At 41.9% G+C, this 20,200-nt stretch overlaps 1 protein-coding gene across 1 annotated transcript in view; it reads left to right on the top strand.

Annotated features, from left to right (window-relative positions):
- Positions 1-575: 575 nt before the first annotated feature.
- Positions 576-20,200, top strand: part of PLPP3 (phospholipid phosphatase 3) — a 68,735-nt gene continuing 49,110 nt past the window's right edge. The window contains exon 1 of the mRNA XM_032803138.2: positions 576-1,202. Coding sequence (XP_032659029.1) covers positions 935-1,202 — 268 coding nt within the window. The 5' untranslated portion in view covers positions 576-934. The remainder of the gene's footprint in view (positions 1,203-20,200) is intronic.

Below are 20,200 nucleotides of genomic sequence, written 5' to 3'. Positions count from 1 at the left end.
GTCTGTGGTCAACCTATTCCCTACATACTGTGCAGCGGTTGTGTCCAGGCCCCCAAGAGCAGTTGAGACCCAAACCTGCTTCTGTATCCCTGTTTGTGGTCTGGCATAGCAGGGTGCTTGCAAAGAGGTTTCACAATAATCCCTGTACTAGGTCACAGGGCACACAACAGAGTGCTCCGTCAGAGGGGGTTGATTTTAGCACATCTCACCTGTACAGTGGATCAGAAGAAAAACCCAGTGGAGAGATTTAAAGAGGCAGTTGCCACCGCCTACCCCACCCCCAGTGTGGAAATCCTCCAGCCTGAAAACATTTTCTTTTCCTTTTACACGTGGACTGTGAACACTAGGGGCTCCCTTCTGCTTGGAGAGAAGCTTTTCCTGACTTTTATTTATTTTTTTTGTTGCTTTTCTTCCCTCTGCAAAAAAAAAAAAAAAAAATGTGGAGTTAATTATCATACGTATATGTCAGCCTCAGGAAAGGGGCTGTACTTGGATATCCCATCAGCGCCAGAGTGACTTCGGGTTTCTTTTCTTTGTGTGTGTGTGTGTGTGTGTGTGTGTGTGTTGTTAAAGGGGTGGAAAGGACCTGGTGAAATAAAAGTCCAGACACCAGCCCCTGCCAGCAGTAGAAGCTGCAGCCCCCAATCAAAAGCAGAGCTTTGTGTTAAACCGGCTGGGGAAGTTGCTTTGCAAGATCCCAAGTTCCATTCATTGAGCCAGCATCCACAGCCGGCTGCGGTGCCGTTACTACGACACCCCCCCCCCCGTTTCCAGGACCTGGTGATTTTCAAACTTGGCCAACTTTTTCTCGGTCGCATTTTTCCCCTCTTGTATTTTTCTCCCCCCTCCGGACATTGATCGATTTGAGACGAACACAAACGTCCTCTCGCCTCCCTCTGTCCCTCCCCTGCTTTCCCCCGCCGGGAAGAAGTTTATGCAGCAGCCCAAACAAAATCTGTCCACCAGCGAGCGCCTCCTGCGAGCCCAGCCCGGGCAGCGCGCCCTTGCCGCTCCAGCGCCTGGATTGCCGCTTGGGGACCGGGTTTGCTTCCCCCCCCAGACCATGCAGAACTACAAGTACGACAAAGCGATCGCCCCGGAGAGCAAGAACGGCGGCAGCCCTGCCCTGAACAACAACCCGGCCAAGAGCAGCAGCAAGAAAGGGCTGCTCGTCTGCCTGGATCTCCTCTGCCTTTTCATGGGTGAGCGTCGCCGACCCGGAGCTCTCTTCTCTCTCTTGTGCTTCATGCACTTTCTTGGGCAGCTCCGCGGCTCTTTCTCTGCTCCCCCCCCCCCATAACAGCTCAACTCTCTGCTGAAACCGAAAAGGAAAAGATTTGGGGTTTAATTTTTTTTTTTTTTTTTTGCAAATGCATCTTATTTGCTGACTTCTTCCCCCCCCTCCCCCTTGCATTTTCCAGTTTTGCTGCTTTTGCAAGAGCTTTTTGTCCTCTCTCTTTTTCTCCTGTGCAGACAGCTGTATAGTCCCTGTTTAAAAAATTATGCAAAAAAAAAAACAAACCCCACTGCAGAGATTTGCTAGAGTGGCAGTTTACACTGACTGTGACCAAACCAAAGCCCCATGCCGAGGGGTTTGTTTCCAAAGTAGGGACAAAGTTGCGAAGATGTTGCTAAAAGCCACTGGGGCAACGAACGTGGCTTGAGTTGGCTTTCGAAAGCCTCCCCCCCCCGTGAAAGCCACAGCGATGTATTGAAAACACAAAGTAGTCCTGGTGTCAATCCAAATAAAATGGATGTCCCAGCAGTGAGCAGCGCTTCTGTCTGTCCTCAGTGTGTAAACACAGCATCTCCCACCCGTGCTAGCTTTAGGAGCAGCCTGGGGAACAGGCATGGTTTTCATTTTGCTTCTGTCAAACAATAGTTTGAAAGGTGCCATCCCAGATTTAGTCTGTGGAGAACATGTAGTGTGTGTCCCTCTGCAGAGTACAAGAACCGCAGGGGGGAGGGGAAGCAGTGGTTACAGTTTGGGAGATAATGTGTGATTTGTCCTTCCAGGTTGTTGTCTTCAGGGTTTTAGGTTTTTTCAGGCTACAGAGTGGGAATATCTCCATAACTAAGCAAAAAAAGGGGAAATATATTGATCTTATGGGTGGACTTGGTACTATACAGGTCAGTGTAGGAGGTTGAAAAGAGTGAGATAAAGTAGTTGATATGCCCCACTGCTGACAAACACTCATCTCCCACAGTAGCAATAGGTCTCATTAATCAAGAAACAGGCATGCCTCAAGTTTAGAAAACTCATTGTAAGAGATGGGGGGGGTAGGCAAGATTAAGTCGGGAAACTGATGAAATCACAGTTTTTACTTGTAATAGGTTTAGCTACCAAGCCTTGTTTTGATATGGCGATAGGCGTTTCATAGAGAGATTACACCGATAAAGAAACCAGGTCCTGCTTCCTCTTGAATCAGGCCAGGTTGTGGCATTAAAAGACCCCTAGTTGGTGTAAACTGGCACCAATCCACTGACTGCATTGGAGGTTCACCAGTTCACACCAGATGAGCTCTGACCATGTGCTGAGTAATTTGTGTTGATACTGCCCAGTGCCCTGACCTGAGGCATGTTTATAATGTGTTAAAAGCACTTTCACAATCATAATAGTACCTCCCCAGTGTAAATTAATGCAAGGACAAGACATTATAAGTCACTCTTGTGAAAACAAACTCGTCCCTTTCCCTTCAGGCGCTGTATAGTTTGCAAATACTGACTGAGATGCTGTGTCAAGCTGCTGGGCTCAGAGACATTATTTCAGGAGGTGAAAGCCCTCTCTCATTACTCTATTATGTGTCATATGATGATTAACACTTAAACGCAAAGGATTCAGAACAAGCCTCTTAATCTCAGAAAGCCTATGTCAGATGCCCATTTTCCCTTAGTGGCTGTGTAGAACCAGATAAGAGTGTGTTAACTATTTGCAGTAACCCATCCCTGACTCATAAGGCAAACTGAAGAAAAGTATGGGCACGTGTGTTTTGGTGGCTGTGAGGGGTTGGCAAAGGTGATTTCTTTTCCTTAAGCAAATAGAGACCAGATCCTACCGTGCTCCCAGTGAGAGTTTTGCTTCAGTGGAGTAGGAGCAGGCCCCCTGCTTCTCTTCATACTCTTTTAGACGCAACTTTGTGGTGCTGGAAAGTAGCAGCACTAACTTTTCTGGCAGCTGTGATTGACAGGAAACAGAACCAATGGGGTAGGCTTTTAGGTTGATTTTTCCAAGCAACAATTCCCTTCTCCCCACATAGGGGAAAAACTGTGCATAGAAATATATAAAATCCATGTGCCAAACTGGAGAAAACACTTGGGGTTTATTACAGCTCTCCCCCACCCCCTTCAAAATGATGTCTCACACAACACACTGTGCTTGCAACAAAAGAAAAAGGGATATGGCTCTAAACAGTATCCAGGGGGCACTGTGGTCTAGTGGATCACATGTACGACTAGAAATCCTAGCCCTGGGTTCCAATCCTGTTTCCAGTGCAGACTTGTTGTGTATCCTTGGGGAAATCAACTTCCTGTGCTTTAGTTATCCCCTCTGAATAGCTGTACTTACCTTTTGTAAGCTTCAAAGACAGCTACAGATGGAGATGGGTGCTGTATAACAAACAACTAAGCACATCATAACAGATGTCTAAGCACATTTCATGAAGTTTAGAAACAGCTGAGAAGGAAAGGATGGGCATTGTAGGTTACTTTTGGTTGTTGGGATACATCATTTGCTCTAGTCCAGTCTTCCCTTTCCCCTTCAAAGTACAGACGTCTCATTATATGTATTTATAGAATAAAAAATAACTATTTCCTTGAAGTATTGTGTGTGCACTGAAGAAAGTGATTTAAGACATCTCGTAGTAATATATCTAGAAATCTGTTGATTTGCTTTGCTAGAGAAACTCTGCTTTGGCATTTAAAGAAAAGTATGGCATTGTCAACAGTTTCTTTCAAAATATCTTGCATGCTCAAACATCTAGCATTTGAAGATAGTTTTGTATAAGGTTGACTATTTATTTGACGCATGCAGGAAAAGTCGACTGGCTTCCAACAAATAAATTAATAACAGAAGCATGTGATTTTAATATTCTAGACACCACGGTCTTTAAAACAATTGTTTCTGCTTAGAGCACATTTTTCTGAAGACTGTCAGTTTGATTTAATTTTTACGTAGTTTATTGATCATCTGGTCTCCATTACTAGGCACTAATATATTAAGAAGAGAGACATGGTTTTCTCTTTATATTCCCACAGGAATACAGACTAGTACAGAAAGCTTAATCTTCTTGTATCTGGAAAAAATAAAATATTTGATATGCTCTATATAAAACTGATATAAGTAGAAAGATATAAACTAGCTTGACTTTCCTCATTCTTCTAAACAGAAGGTTAAATTCTTGGTGAAATGATTCCTACAGGTCAAATCCTCCAACTCTTTGTTCAGGTGAGTTCTGTTGACTCTAACAGCACTCCTTGCACGAGCAAGTACTACTTGAATGAGTAAAGTTTTGCAGGCTGGAGTCCTGAACCCTACAGGAATTATCTGACATATGTTACCAAAGCACCAATTTACAACTGATGTTTGAGGTGGATAATGTATGCAGTGTAACTATTCCTTTATGTCATTCTGATGCTGATTATTTCAGGTGGGAGCAGAAAGGGAATGATGAATATTCTAGTATATCTAAGTAACATTTGAAAGTAAGAGCATAATTTGAACAGCTGAAGGAAGGAGTCTGAGTCTTGCTTAATCATGTGCAGATGCAGAGAGCCTGTAAAACGTAGTAAGACAATTATATGCCCTGTAACCATGATGCACTTGTGTGGAAGGGCTTTACAAATACACTCAAATTAATAATAATTTCAAGATTGTTGGGGGATTATTCTGTGACACAACTACCATGTGCAAATACACTAACAAAGATTAGAAGTTATTACTTTCAAGGGAAGGAACTTTTCTGCTGACCAGCTGGCAGAAGAAGAGTAATTACCTTCTTAATATAATCTCATCCAGGGAAGAGAATCTAGTAAAATTTTGCAGTGTTCATGAGCTCTTGATTCCCATCTAATCTTCATTTTATACCTTTGAGCTCTTTAGAAAAAGGCTTGTTTTAGTTCAGTGTGTCTTGTGTTCATTTGGTTTGTGATGCAAAGAATGTATTTCAGTGAAAGGAAATGTGATCTATCGGCAAAGATGGGACAAATAGAAGAAGATGAATATTCAGTTGTTTAGTAAAATGAAGAGTAGTGACTCCTGTTCAGAACTGTAATGAAAATAGTGATCTATTTTATGGTGGTGGGAGGCAGTAGTAAAGACACTGAACCAGATTCTCAGCTGGTGCAAATTATTGGATTCAGTGGACCTGTGCTAATTTATACCAGCTGAGAACCTGGTCCATAACATACAGGGTGACAAGGGGACAAGTCCTTAGGCTCTTCTGATTTGGAGGTAATTCATAAAAATTAGTAAAACTTTCCTTCATTTGCAGTAGAATAGAATATCAGGGTTGGAAGGGACCTCAGGAGGTCATCTAGTCTAACTCCCTGCTCAAAGCACGGCAGATTCCCAGACTTTTTCTTTTTTTAAAACCCTATGATGCCATATTTACTTCTCCCAGTATGAATAAATATTAGGGGAGGTGGGAGAATATAAAATATTCTTGAAATTTCCATTAAAAACATGCTTTCTCCACTATTAACTTTCCAGGATTTAGTTCTGTATAGACTCCCTTGTTTAAATACATAATCAACCTCCTTCTGAGAGCAAATTACCAATGAGAAGGAGATTACCTAGTTTTTTTTTTTTTTGCCTAGATATGAAACATTTATTCTGAGACAGCCAGATGGAAATAAGAATAGTAGCCTGTCTCAGGTGCTTCCTTTTAACTTTAATCTAAGTGTGAATAGTTATGGGAACCTAACCCACCTTTTCACTCATCACTAAATAAAATGTTTATCTTGATGTGGGGAGAACGGTAAACACTTAAAAGAAGGAGTCACATCTTTATTACAAAGGGATCTCTGGGAATAAACTAATTGAAAAGCTGGCAGAAAAGGGTTCATTTTACTGGCTGTCAGTTAATTACAAGTTGAATGATTAGACCTGGATGAAGATCTTTTGAAACAGACCACATCACGTGTCTTGCTTGTTTACACATTTACCTTTCGTTCCTTGTTATCAGAGTTCTAAAACTTTGTAAGCATGGGACTCTGAGGGCATGTCTCCACTATCTGCCGGATCGGTGGGTAGCGATTGATCTATCGGGGATCGATTTATTGCGGGTAGTGTAGATGCGATAAATCAATCCCTGATCACTCTCCCGTCATCTGCTGAACTCCAGCAGTGCGAGAGGCAGAAGCAAAGTCGATGGGGGAGCCGTGGCTGTCGATCCAGCGCCGCGAGCACGCAAAGTAAGTAATTTTAATTCGATCTAAGATACGGCGACTTCAGCTACACTATTCTCATAGCTGAAGTTGCGTATCTTAGATTGATTTCCCCCACCTCCCCAGTGTATCTCTACAGTGTTCTAGCTACACAGCAACTGTGTGATTTAACTGCTTCCTGACAGAACTTTAACCAGGCCTGTGGGCATATCGTTTTCTGGTGAAACACAACAAATAACCAAGAGGATGGATGACTAGGGACTCTTGACTGGCTTGCTTGCTGTCCTAACTATTTCAAGGAGTATCCTGTTATTCTCTAAACAGAGTGATGAGGAAGGAGACAGAGATGGGGGTTTGTATTTGTTTTTTCAGATTACCTAGTTTAAAGTCCAGCTAAGTAAGGTGCTTATTTCTGTTAATGAATAAAACTCTGACATAAAATCTGTGGACATTGCTCAGTGCCAAAAATAAAGGTTAAAATCATCCACATTACTCATAGACTTTAAGATCAAAAGGGACCATCGTGATCAGCTAGTCTGGCTTCTAGCTCACTGTAGAAAAGGTTTATAGCAGAGGAGGGAGGCCCCTCCTCTTGATAGGAGTGTCTAGCTCCACCTGTATATTAAGCACTGCCCAATCATATATTCCTTTATCTTTGCCAACAGTCTTTGATACTTCTCCCCCATGAACAGAGCAGCATTTGGCAGCAGTAATGCATAGCAAAAGGAAAGAGTGTCTGCTGCCTGAAGCCCAGATGCAGAAGCCAGCCAAAAATTCTGTGTAGGCAAACTGCCATTAGTTATGCAGGAAGGATTACACTATAACATAGTACCGTGGAGTGCTGTAGACTAGAGCATGTGCACTCAGGATAGGGTGCAAAAGCAACCAATACGCACATAGCCGTCCCTGGAGAGCAGACACAGGATATTCTCCAGCTCATGTTAATATCCATGATGACTTTCAGAGTGGAGGTCTCACTGCAGCAGTACAACTGATAGTAGCATGACAGTACGACTGAGCGGCAGTGTTTTCCTGGAGAGTGGGAAACATAGATTGAGGCAAACTAGTGCAGGAGGATCCATGTCTGGCTATTATACAGACTGAATTGATCCTTCATGAGGAAATGTCCTTGGACAGGTCAGCTTGTAGATAGCCTGTTACTCCATCTATAGACTTGTGGACAAACTGGACCAACAGTTAGTTGCCTGGTGCATTGATTGCATGCAGGTGGTTGAGTAATGGGCCAGACCTGCCTTTCCACTTTGCCTCCTGCACAGCAAAGGCCCCTTCCCCTATATCCTATAGTTGGGCTGCATTTGAAGATGCTCAGGCCATTGATGAATGCAGGGTGCTCTGCATAAAACAGCCTTTTTTGCTTGGCAGGGGACTACATCAGGAAAGCTCTAGCCACCTAAACTTTGTCAACCAGCTCTCAGTCAAGCATCGTTTCTATGAAAGCAGGGAGAACTCTGCCAGCAAGGACGATGGGGCAGATTAGGAACTTTTCTATAGCTCACACAGGTGCTGGGACTTTCCAGAAGTCCTAGTGGTGCCCCATGACAGACAGATTTCATTTAGCCTACGTGGTTGTTGGAATCCTGGAAGTCAAATGATAGACTCTCTTGTCTCTTGCGGGTTATGTAGATTGCTTTTTACACTGGACAGCTGTAAGCCACCATTTTCTTTTATACTCAACTCACTACACTTCTCATTCCTCTGTCTGAATGTAGCTTTAGTTTTCTCCTTTACTGTCATCAGTCCAGGGCAATCATTACCACAGACAATTGCTGCACTGGGGAAATCTGGAAGCGACTGAGTGGCAGCCCACTGAGCATTTAAAAATCTCTTCATTTTCCTCAAAGGACTCCATGACTCTCTTTTATATATACACATAGAGATTTAGTCCTGGCGTGACCCTAAACCGCACTTTAAAAAATAAACCTAAGTATTATATTAGCAAAAATTTCAAATGTATATGTGAGCAGAGGATGTAGTCTAGCAATTTGGGAACTAGTTATCTAGTAACTGTCTCTATGATGAAAAATGTATGTACAAAATTGTGTCACCTTCCTGCTTCTCAGGAGCAAAAATCCACCTGTAACCTGATCAAGGTCCTGTACAAATCAATGGGAGCAGTATGTGGATCATGACTTAATTTTAAGGACAGGGGCTAGTTAAAGATGAGGGGTGTTGCAAAACTAAGACATGTTGGACTAAGCAGCATTAATGATGATGTTTTGAAAGAGGATTCTGAGTGTGCAGTGTCCGTTTAGCTTTAGATGGCATTGCTCAATTCACTCCTAAAAAAAAAAACAGTGGTGACCTAACCGTTTTGTTACTTTATTCAAGAGATAAATCTATCTGAAAACACTAAGCACCAAAGACTCCACAGCTTACTGGCATCATCTTCCCCTCTAAGATGGCTACGAGGTTGCTCATTAGAACAATTAGTCCATACGGCATAATATAAGTCACTTGGAGGATGAGTGTTTACCTCACTGTTAGAACTGCAGCATCAGGCATAGCTGTGAACTTTTTCTGACACTGAAAATTTTAATATCTATTGGATCTGTTATGGTGACTTACCTTGATACATTTTCATGGGGCTTTCTCTGCCCACTCTTCATTAGGAGAAAAGTTAAATACAAGCTGAACAGATCTGGCTTTGTGGAGATACCATGAGGCCCAAGACCCTTGCACGTAAGCATAACCTAGGAATTGTCAGGGGCATCTTGCGGATGTTGGAACTGTTGTAAGAAAAAGGCTTCCTGAAGTGATATCTTGACATTGGACTACATTCATCTGGCTGGTTACTTTCAACCTTGTTTTTGGAACAGTGGTTCCTTTGGTATTTGGTGGGTTTCTAGTTAGGTCAGAAATTAGCATCCATGTGGCGATGGACTACTGAAAATAAATTAATCAGTGATGGGTTAAAGTGTGGGGAAACCTTTGAAATGGTTTCTTTTATAATTCTCACAGGCTTTAAAAGTATGTACAGTGAGCAGGATATTACTAACTCTTGTAGAAGTTAGTTATCATTTAACTAAGTTATATACCTCCTGGGCCAGACCCTCAGCTGGCTTACAGCTGTTGAGCTCTACTCCTATTAATGGAGCTACACTGATCACTCTGGGTCAAAGGAAATGTAACCACTTAATTGTAATAAGAAATATGCTCAGATTCCTATTTACCTGTTGTGGCAGCACATAATATATGTATTACATTTATGCCAGAAGAGCTCTTTTAATCGTCTGAGTTTACAGAGGGCACAGAAGTTAATGTAAAGCATCAAGTTTAACCTGATTAATTTTAGACTTTTTAAATCTCATGTTATCACACATGACTCTTTAGGCAATTCAGATTTGATTTGTGTTGCCCTGATATATGCCATTGTCTCAGTGTATGCCAGCCTCACTATATAGCTGATCATTTCCTTTGTTTGAATTGTTTATAATGACAATGGCCTAGGCAGGTTTCAGTGTGAAGGTTGCTGAGAAGTACGGCAGAAGCTTGCTGTCAGGTTGGTGCAGTAAGATGTTGTCCAAAACACTTCGGGCATGTTGTTCATAATCTTGGTATCCCATTTTGTGCCTGCAAGATAAGTAGTTAGACATGTACATGCCCTCATCTATGCCTGAAATGAATTGTGTCTGATTATGTGTGGCTGCAAAAAGGAAAGTTGAGTTAAGGTTCCTTTAAAAATTAGGCACTATGGTGTTGCATTTGGCAAGCTCAATCCTTCATACTTTTACTCACACGATACACCTGTTGATGCCAGTGAAGTCAAAACCAACAGCCTTTCCACCCTTTGGGTAGACTAGCTTTATGTAAGTACAATATAATTCTAGTTACTTGAATTCCCTGTATCTGAAAATCCTACTTATCCAAATCCATAGTGTGTCCCCCGGGTACCCCTACATTAGTTAATAGCACTTCCATTTATCCAAACATCCAGTTATCTGAAAGCTTTGGATGTCCCCCAGGCATTTGGATAACTGGGAGTGTACTATGCAGCTGTAGCTGAGAACTGAGTGCAGCATGCTGTGCAACTGTCATTAGGGTTAAGTAAATCTTGTGTACATAAATACATAGCTGCATGGTCTAGTGATAAGAGAACAGGGAAAGGCAGGGAACAGGGAATCTCCCATTCCCAGATAAAGCTTTCTCGCATCACACAGAGGGGTATTAGTGCAATGTTGCCAAGTGTCATGATTTTATTTTGTGTCCGATGACTTTTCTTAAAGCTCCACTTCCTGCATTTATGTTACTGTGGGAGAATCTTGGTTTTTGTCTTCTAAAAAAAGTAGATTTCTAGCCTTTGTGGTTGTGGGGTGACGCTTGAAAACATGGCGCAGGTGAACGCTAAAGACTCAGAAAACAGGTGGTAAATTAAGAGAGTCAGTGAGGGGCTCATTGAGTACTCTTTGTCTCACCCATTCGGAGGCTGCAGGAAGCCATATCTTTCACCTCTTCCTTGTGCACCTGAAACCTGCCTGCTTGCAGATTTTGGGCCTGATCCTGTCGCTGCCCCAGGAATGGAATTGCCATTGAAGTCAGTGGGAATCCCATTTGTGAGGCATCTTCACAGCTTGGACACAGGTAATACAAATAATAAGAATAATTAATGATAGCTTTTTCCTATAAGAGCTCTAACCTATCAGGAAAACTTATTTCTATCACTTTTAAACATGCCTTATATTTCTTTAATTCCATTCTCTTTTTATCTGCTGTCTCTCTTGCATCTTCCAGCATGCTAGAGTGCTTACGTGTCATTTTTCACATTTCATTGTATGTGAAGTCCTAATTACAGCTGTGCGGTTTAATCAATAGAAGGAGCTTCTGAACTCCTGTGAAGTTTCCTTCATGATGAATAGGCAGACAGATGCTGAAAAGAAGAATTGAAGCATCTTTAAATAGCTTTTGATGGAAGGCTCAGACCTGCAGTAAGAGTAAGATAGTTCCCAAAGGAGTATATTTTAGAACAATGGAAATTGTGTTCATCCCAAAGAAATTAGGTGTATCAGAGATTTCCACAAACTTCAACTCTGTCAAATTTTGTTCTTTGTTTCACTGACAGCAGTGTCTTATTCATTATTTTGTTGGATATTTTGGATGTTAGTTCTAACTAAACTGTGGGAGACAGGGCAATTATTTGACTCCCCAAGTCAATATTAACTATTAAACTACATTGTTTTGGCATATTTAATGTATTGAACTCCAGGTCCTGTATCTTAGTTCTCAGGATGGTTATAATATTTATGCCTTTTGTATTTGTATCACTGTGTTAAAATTGATCTAAATAACGTGTGTGTGTGAGGAAGTGGTTAATACACTAGGAAGTGTGACAAAGTTCCTCTCACTTGGGTTTAGTGGCACATTCAGCCTGAGATGGCTGGGCTGTCTGAGGCTGTAATAAAGCCCAAGTGAGGCTGTCACGCAGGCTGGTAAACCTAAACCACCTGCTTTGCAGTGAGGATGCAGGCTAACTCCTTTGAGTGCTGATAATCCTCTAATGCCTTCCCACAATTCGCTGGGAAAGAATCATAGAGTGGCTCAGCTTACATAGCACAGAGAACCACGGGATCTGTCAGTGGACGCCTTAGCAACACACACAACGGTGAGTGCATCCAGGGCACAATAACTGTAGTTGGGCTTTGCACTGGCTATTCACACCAGTGCTAGGCTAAGCTGTGTGCTGATCATCCAAGTTAACTGCAGTGAAGACTTGCCCTTACTGAGGCCATGATCCAGCAAACACTAATTAATGCCTGTGGGTAAACATGAGTGGGTCCACTGAAATTTAATGGAACTGTGCTTACGGTTAAATGCATATAAGTGTTTGCAGGGTCAGGGCAGTAAAGACTGCAGGATCAGGAGTCACTTTTGTGTTATCAGTAACAGCAGCCAAAAAGAAGGCCTGTTCGTCCTTTCACTTGATCAAACAGGAAGACCGAGATTCACTAGTTAGCAGCTGTGGGCGTTCCTCTCTTTCATGCAGCAAATGACAGGTTTTCTGACAGCTTGCTGCTTCGAAGGGGGGTAGTTATTGATGCTTGCAACCACAAAAAGGAAGTGACAAAATGGTATCACACCTATATGTAACTAACCACAAAATGGTTTTATTGTAAACCCGTCAAAGTTACAGCTGTTTTGGAAAGTTTTTACAGCATTGCCCTAGGGTCTGATCATGCCTGCGCTGAAGCTGGGACCACAGAATGCGTATGAATTCCATCTCCGCTGTTTTCATGATACACTTCTTCAGAGCTTAGACATAATTGCATGACTTGCCCAAACATTTAATTATAAAGAGAAAAAAAAGACAGTGAATGTGGTGGAAGCATTTTCTTCTTCCCCAGTCTTTCTGGTATTTTCAAAGTAATTACAACTTGGCATTTTGGATTTTATGCCACATTCCTTAAACCCTCTTGCAAGGGTTAGTTCATGCTGTACGGAACTAATACAGAAGACGGCTCCAGTTATCTTTCCCACTGATATTTACAGGCAAGTCTTCCCTATAGTTGTTGTACAAGTGCAGTGTCCATAGCAACTATCCAAGAACCCCAAACGCTTCTTAGCAGCAGCGATTCAAACGCCATGGCTTTTCATAAAGCCCTAGCAAAAATATATCGCCCTGCTCCTTCTTTTTAAACTGAGATTTTCATAAGGGAAACACTAGTTAAAAATATCTCATTACGACATTGTCTTTACTGATCCCCTGTTGAGTTCCTTTTAGTGGATCTCCTTGTGCATTTGTTTTCTAAATGATGTTCTGCAGCTGGTCTAATAATTTGGGGCAGATTCTCAGCTGCTGTAAATCAGTGTCGCTCCGTGGAAGTCAATAGGAATGGGACAGTTGACACCAGCGATAGGTCGTGCACTTTGTGTTAAACAAGAAGTTGATCCCATGATTACTTAAACCATCAGGGCTTTTTTCCCTCCTCGTGATTCATTATTTATTATTATTTTTGTATCACAGAAGCACACAGAGTCTGCAATTGAAATCAGAGCCCCGTTGGGCTAGGGGCCGTCCAGAGTCATAGTAAGAAACAGCCCCTGTCCCAAGGAGTTAACAGTCTAAATAGACAAGGCAGATCAAGGATGGGGAAAAAAAGGAAGGATTTTTATCCCCAGTTTTCAGGTGGGAAACTGAGGCACAGAGATTAGGGGCCACATTTTTAAAGATATTTAGGTACCTAAAGATACAGAGAGGCACCTAGTGGGATTTTCAAAAGTGCCTAGGCACCTAAATCACATGGGAACTAGGTGCTTAGATGCTTTTGAAAATCCGACTGAGTGCCTAATACCTTGCCCAAAGTCACACAGGAAGTCTTGTGGCAGAAAAGGGAATTAGACCCAGATCTCCCAAGTCACAGTTCATTGCCTTAAACTTCATCTCAAAGGAGGAATGTGTATAACTCCTGTTAATATTAATGGGAGTTCTGTGCATCTATCAGTAAGACACTAGATTGCTAAGACTTTCAAAATTAATGTTTGATTAACTGAACCTATTAATGTTACAAGTTTAAGTGAGCACAGTTTCATGTGTACTTCTCAAATAAGGGGAAATGGGTGTTGTGCCATCTGGCTACCTTTTGCATTTGGAACTGGCTTGTCCAAACCCGGAACAGACGAGTTATGTTGTACCTTGATAAAAACATACATGAGACATCTGTTAAACAGTAACACATAGTACAAATGGTTAGTCCTAAAGATAAATGATTTACCAAAGCTTTATCCTACTTGTAATTGCCAGGCTAACAAAAATCTTCCCGATTTTACTAGCCACAAAAGGCTGTTCTTTTATGTTAGGGCCTAATCCTTACTTATATGAGTGTTTGCAGGATGAGGTCCTATATTCCATTCAAATATGTTAAGTAGGATAATAAAGTGGGTGTTTCCCAAGAAATCGTTGTCACTTTCATATCCCCACAGAAGGAGTGCAGCTTTAGCATGCAGCTGTCATTCTGGTGCAGTTTCCACAAAGCAGTTAAAAACCAAGGTAACAGCAACATTTTGAGTGAAGGGGCATGAAATGTGGAATAGGTTCAGTGTTTTGCTATGCCGTTGTTGGAGTCCTATTCAATCTGAAGCTGAATAGTAGAGTGATTAGCATGTGGGCAAGTTTCTAAAGCATTGGTCTGTACGTTTTTTTTTCTTAAATGACAAGTTTTGTGGCATTTATTTTTCTGGCATGAATCTTTGACAAATACAAACCCATGAAAAGTCAGATGGGGTTTTGGAGAAGGCCCATTTTGATAAAATCTGCACATTCAAGGTTACAAAGAAGCTTTCTAAAGACTGGGCTGTAAGCGCTGTTACAGAATGTATTCTGGACACAAAGTTTTTTTTAATGAGTAGATGGCTACAAATAGGACATGATATTGTCAACCATAGGCCCCGGTTGAGTCCCCTGCATGGATATAATTATGCCTTTAGAGACTCTCATAATGCTTCCGTTGAAGTCACTTGCAAAACTGCAGATTCTCTATCATTGGCAGGATAAAAAATGTGAGGTTGATAGGAGTCGAATGCAGTTGAGAGCAAACTGTCTGCTTACAGAGAGATTGATTAAAGCTGCAGGGCCTCAGTCTGATTTCAGACAGGCTTATAAATTCTTTGGTTTCAATGCAGGTACTCTCATTTGACAGTTATGTGAAATCTGCAGATCGAGACAGGATACCTCACTGGACCATATGCTTTAGTCAGATACAAGCTATTAGCTCAATATAGGGGTGTCTGGATGAAATTTCGTGGCCTGTGTGTTATATAGGGGGTCAGACTTGAGGATATAAGTCTTTGAATGAAATCAGAGTTGAACCACTCATATCAGTGGAGCTGCGCTAGTGCCTCATAAGGGGCAGTTCTCAGTCAAGTGGTTTGAAAGTGTTCCCATTATAGCTCATTGTTTTAAGGGACTTATAACATGCCTTTGAAACTCTGCTGGGCTGAAAGGTAGATGACATATAATCAGGGGCATTTTTTCCTCTGCAGTATATATTTAAAATAGTCTAGTGGGTTGAATTTACAGTACAATAAATGAAAAGCAAAAATTAACCTGCTTTGAATATTTCTGAATATCGTTACTGTCATTGAAAAGCATTTCATACCCCATTATTCCATACTATGCACTGTGGCCTTCGATTGCCATCAAAAAAGGTATGTTAGGCTAGCCTATGAATTTTGATTAAAGGCATGAGCTAAATCCATAAAGGCCAGGGATATTCTCAGTAAGGCTTTGGAACCCAGTGCTGTTCCTTTGCAGTAAATGGCAAGAATCCCACTGACTTGGGTACTCTGTTCCACCCTGCCTTTTAGAGTCATTTAACCTATGCAACTGGGTGCAGTCGGGGCAGAAAATGCCAGCAGACCAGAACGATGACATTTCTGCTCCGAGATAAATGCTTTCACAAGGGGCGAGGCAGGGGAAATCAGGCTCTCGGTTCCTTATCTCACTTTGGGCTGCTCAGGTAGGGCTTTATCCAAAGCCTACTGAAGTCAAGAGAAAGAACCATCCCCCATTGGCTTGAATGGGCTTTGGATCAGACCTGTATCAATAGGGGGTCTTGAACAACTGTCTGGGTTCTGTTGTAGGGCTGTTGCAAAATCTAGGCACTATGTAGCGAGTCACAACCTTCATTCATGCAGTGATGTTCAGGTTAGTCACTTAAAGGCATTTGTGTGATGTAACAGTAAGTGGGATTCTAAACTGCATCTCTGATACTAGTAGAAAGAAGCTGGGTTCAGAAGTCAGCACAGGACAGAAACCAAGATATATTGGGTTTGGTTTTTTTAGGTAGATCAGATTTAAACATTTGGGTCTGAAACATTGAGCTCAGCATCCTATAGCAGGCTTATTATCCTCATTTTTTCAAATGAGGCATAGAAGGTTTTAGTGATTTCTCTCAGGTGGTGCATGAAGTCTGTGGCAGATCTGGGAATTGAACCTAAAACCTCCCTAGTCTCCGTCCCATGAGCCCGCACGTCCTCTCACAAAATGTGGTGCCTATGATTGTGCTTTCAGATGAGGAAGGTACACTTTTTTTTTCTTTTCCCTTTAAAATATTCCTGCTTTGGAGAACAAACTGCATTTCAAGCTTTCTGGTGTGTCTTACCCTATATCATTTAAACTCAAGGAGAGGTGAGGGAAGGAATTTAGTTCTTCTGGTAGCAATTAATGATTAAAGAGTTGTTGGAAGTAATTTTGTAATACTTTCTTTTTTCTCTCTTTTAACTTGAAATGAGTTCCTTAGCAATATACGTGCCCCAGCACTGAGGTTTTGAAAGCTATTACGGGACCACAAACCTGCTCGCGGATCTTTCTGCTGCCAAGGCATCTGAGCTTTAAAAAAAGCATTGGGGGTTCAATCTGAGGATATGCTGATTTGGAAATAGAATACAAACAAAGAGGCTTTTCAGTGGAGAGGCTGAGGCTTGGCTTCTAAACGAGAGCAGTTTAGGGTTGGTGAAGCATCTGCAGGACTAGAACGATGTGAGGTGGATGCAGGAAAGTATAAGACTTCTCAACACAGCATGGTTTTGTTTTCCAGGCGAGGAGATAAGCTGTAGGTGTTTGTCTCTCTTCTCTAGTGGCAGAGGATTCGCCAAAGGTGTGTGAATATAGTTTTGCATTTTTGTAATGGATCAGGGAAAGATTCTCTTCCCCCAAAGATAGGTGGATTTCTCTCCCTAGCATCTCTGGCTCCAAGAGTCTTGCTTGTGTCTCTGTCTGACTGCCCCTCAGTGCCATAGGGTGACCAGAGTCCTGATTTTATAGGGACAGTCCTGATATTTGGAGCTTTTTCTTATATAGCTCTTGTTATCCCCTGCCCCCTGTCCTGATTTTTCACACATGCTATCTGGTCACCCTGCAGTGCCGCCACCATCCCAGCACTCCACAATGAGCTGGTCAGGAAGGGCCATTTACTTCTGAAATCACAATCCCATTGCTGGTTGGCTAAGGAGACAGACACGGGGGAGAGTTGAGGAGGTAGTTACCGAGATATTGTGGTAGAAGGCATGATATCAGATAAAGGGGCAGAGTGATCGAAGGAAAAGAATGGAGAGGGAAGAGAAAGCACTGTACCCTGCCCCTGGTAATGAACTCTTATTTGGGCTGCGGGAGAGAGAAAAAGGAGAGGAAGAGAGATGGAGGGGCAAGGGTCTGTGTCCATGTTTGTCCGTGTTCGTAGGGCAACAGCTGAAGGTGGAGAGTTGTGAGCTCTTCGGAACAGGGACTGTATTTTCATTATATGTGTACAGCACCTGGTACAAAATTGTCCCAGCCCCCAACAGGGGCCTCTGAGTGCCACCACAGTACAAACAAATAATACTCATATAAAAGGAGGGTGCTGCCTGTAAAGTCCCAGTCCAGCCAACTGGATATTTGGTTGTAACAGAGGAAAGCTGAAATATTTATGACTTCTCTCACATATTGTTTGTTGTTTTTGTATTTGTGGCCTGGATAAAACCATGCCCCATAACCTGCCAGTGAATGACAGAACTCAATAGTTTGATGCTTTCTCTCTCTCTCTTATTATGGTATTAAGTTTTCCCCCCACTTGATTTTCCCATAAATTATCTAGGCAGTGATAGTTGGCATGAGGACTCAAAGCATTAAAACAATCCAGGGAAAGTAAATTAGCTTGGTGAGGGATAGCTCAGTGGTTTGAGCATTGGCGTACTAAACCCAGGATTGTGAGTTCAATCCTTAAGGGGGGCCATTTAGGGAACTGGGGTAAAAATCTGTCTAGGGATTAGTTCCCCTTTGAGTAAAGGCTTGGACTTGGTGACCCCCTGAAGTCCCTTCCAACCATGATATTCTAGCATGAGAACAAATGGAAGAAAACCAAAGTATCTACATGTCAAGCACAAGCAAGCAATAAAATGTCAGGTCCATATTTTCACTTCCTGTTTATTAAAAAGCCTCATGATAAACAAAAAAGCTTTCATGGCTGGACAAGATATGTATCCTGTCAAACACATTGAAAGGTTTATTAGAAAACAGAATGCAACGGTTGAGCTAAGCTGCAGGCCTGCTGGCATCAGCAAGCCTTGGAGTGTAGGCTGTTCAAACATGGCAAAAGTAATATTGCAATGACGTGAAAAGTGGAGAGGTAAGTTCAGAAAGGACTCTTGGAAGACCATTTCCTCTATGGATAGCAAAGAACACAACGATTTGGAAACAAGGGAAAATGTGGATTTTTAAAAGCCCTCAAAAAAATAAATATAGTGAAGCTGTTGCTGCTGGAGAGAGATATAGGTAAAAGCTGAAGAATGAAGACTGAAATCTTTCCTAGTTAATGCTAATGAAGGACCCTTGGTATTTTAAAATATACCTGACAGGCATAATACACTCAAATGCTGCTGCTGCTTCTTTTGACTTAACTGGGAGCAAAGTTAAGCCAATGCTGAGCACTTTGGAAGAATCTCACCCCTCATGTATGTTTTCTATGATTTCTCTCTGAACACTCTAGGCATTTCTGGCAAATACTTAAAAAATCAATAAATCCCAAAAGCAGCAGAGTTTCACGGCAGACAATAATGTCAGATAATGAGGCAGCACAAAAATGAACTATATTCCCCACTTCCCTTAAACTTCATCGCCAAGGGATTTGCTTCTTTATCACCTCTCCAGAAAAGATGTGGCTTACAGCCTGTCCTGAATGTCCACAGGCTGGGCTGTTTGGGGCCAAAGGTCGGGATAAATGTATTCCACATTAAAGGTCACAAGTTTCATTATTCCACATATGTTACAGATCCAGCGCAGCACTCAGTGAAGTCAATGGAAAATCTCTAATGGTCTTTGCTGGGTTTAGGATAAAGCCCTAAAAACCAGATTGGCTTTTCCATGATTTTTAAGACCTAATAGCAGAGGCCAAATGATTCTTTGGGAACTATTACAATGTATTGTGTATACATATTTTGAAATATACTTCAGTTTCTACTCATTATACTTGTGCAACCCAATTGTGATCAATGGAGCTATCCAGCTTAAAATGAGGGGAGAATGTCTATTAAAAAGGTAAATTCGATGAAAGTTAGTTCTACGGAAAAATTCTAAAACCTTTCTCTGTTGGCTACTTTTCATTTCATATTTTTCAAAAACCGACGTTTTTGAAATTTGATTTAAAGACCTCACTTCTTGGTTAGCCTCTGTGAAGTAAATATCAAAATAATAATATGGCACCATCGCCGTGTGATTCCTGTAAGCAAAGATCTCTATATGCTTTTGAAAATCCTTTTTTTTTTTAAATTGTTTTTAAACCCACATCCAGTGTTTACAAGTCAGCTAATACACCTTTTAATATAATGCAGGTGTGCTGATTGACAACTGACTCCATAGCAGATGACTTAGGCCAGGGATTGGCAACCTTTGGCACGTGGCCCGTTAGGGAAATCTGCTGACAGGCTGGGACGGTTTGTTTACCTGCAGCATTGTCAGGTTTGGCCGATCGCAGCTTCCACTGGCCATGGTTTGCTGTTCCAGGCCAATGGGGGCTGTGGGAAGTGGTGCAGGCCGAGGGATGCTGCAGGTAAACAAACTGTACCTTCCCACCAGTGGATTTCCCTGACGGGCTGGGTGCCAAAGGTTGCTGATCCCTGATTTAGACCAAGATTATCAATGGTGACTAGTGATTTTGGGTGACTGACTTGAGATGCCTTAAAGAGGCAGGGCTTAGATACACTGATGCTCTTACAGGCTAAATATCAGCTTTATTATTATTTATTATTTTGTATTACCATAGTGCCTAGGATCCCAGTCATAGACCAGGACCCCACTGTGCTCGGGGCTGTACAAACACACAACAAAAATAAA

Source organism: Chelonoidis abingdonii, chromosome 7 (genome assembly GCF_003597395.2).
Source record: "Chelonoidis abingdonii isolate Lonesome George chromosome 7, CheloAbing_2.0, whole genome shotgun sequence".
Lineage (NCBI taxonomy): Eukaryota > Metazoa > Chordata > Testudines > Testudinidae > Chelonoidis > Chelonoidis abingdonii.
The sequence above is the reverse complement of the archived record's forward strand: the minus strand, read 5'-3'. Positions and strand labels throughout refer to the sequence as shown.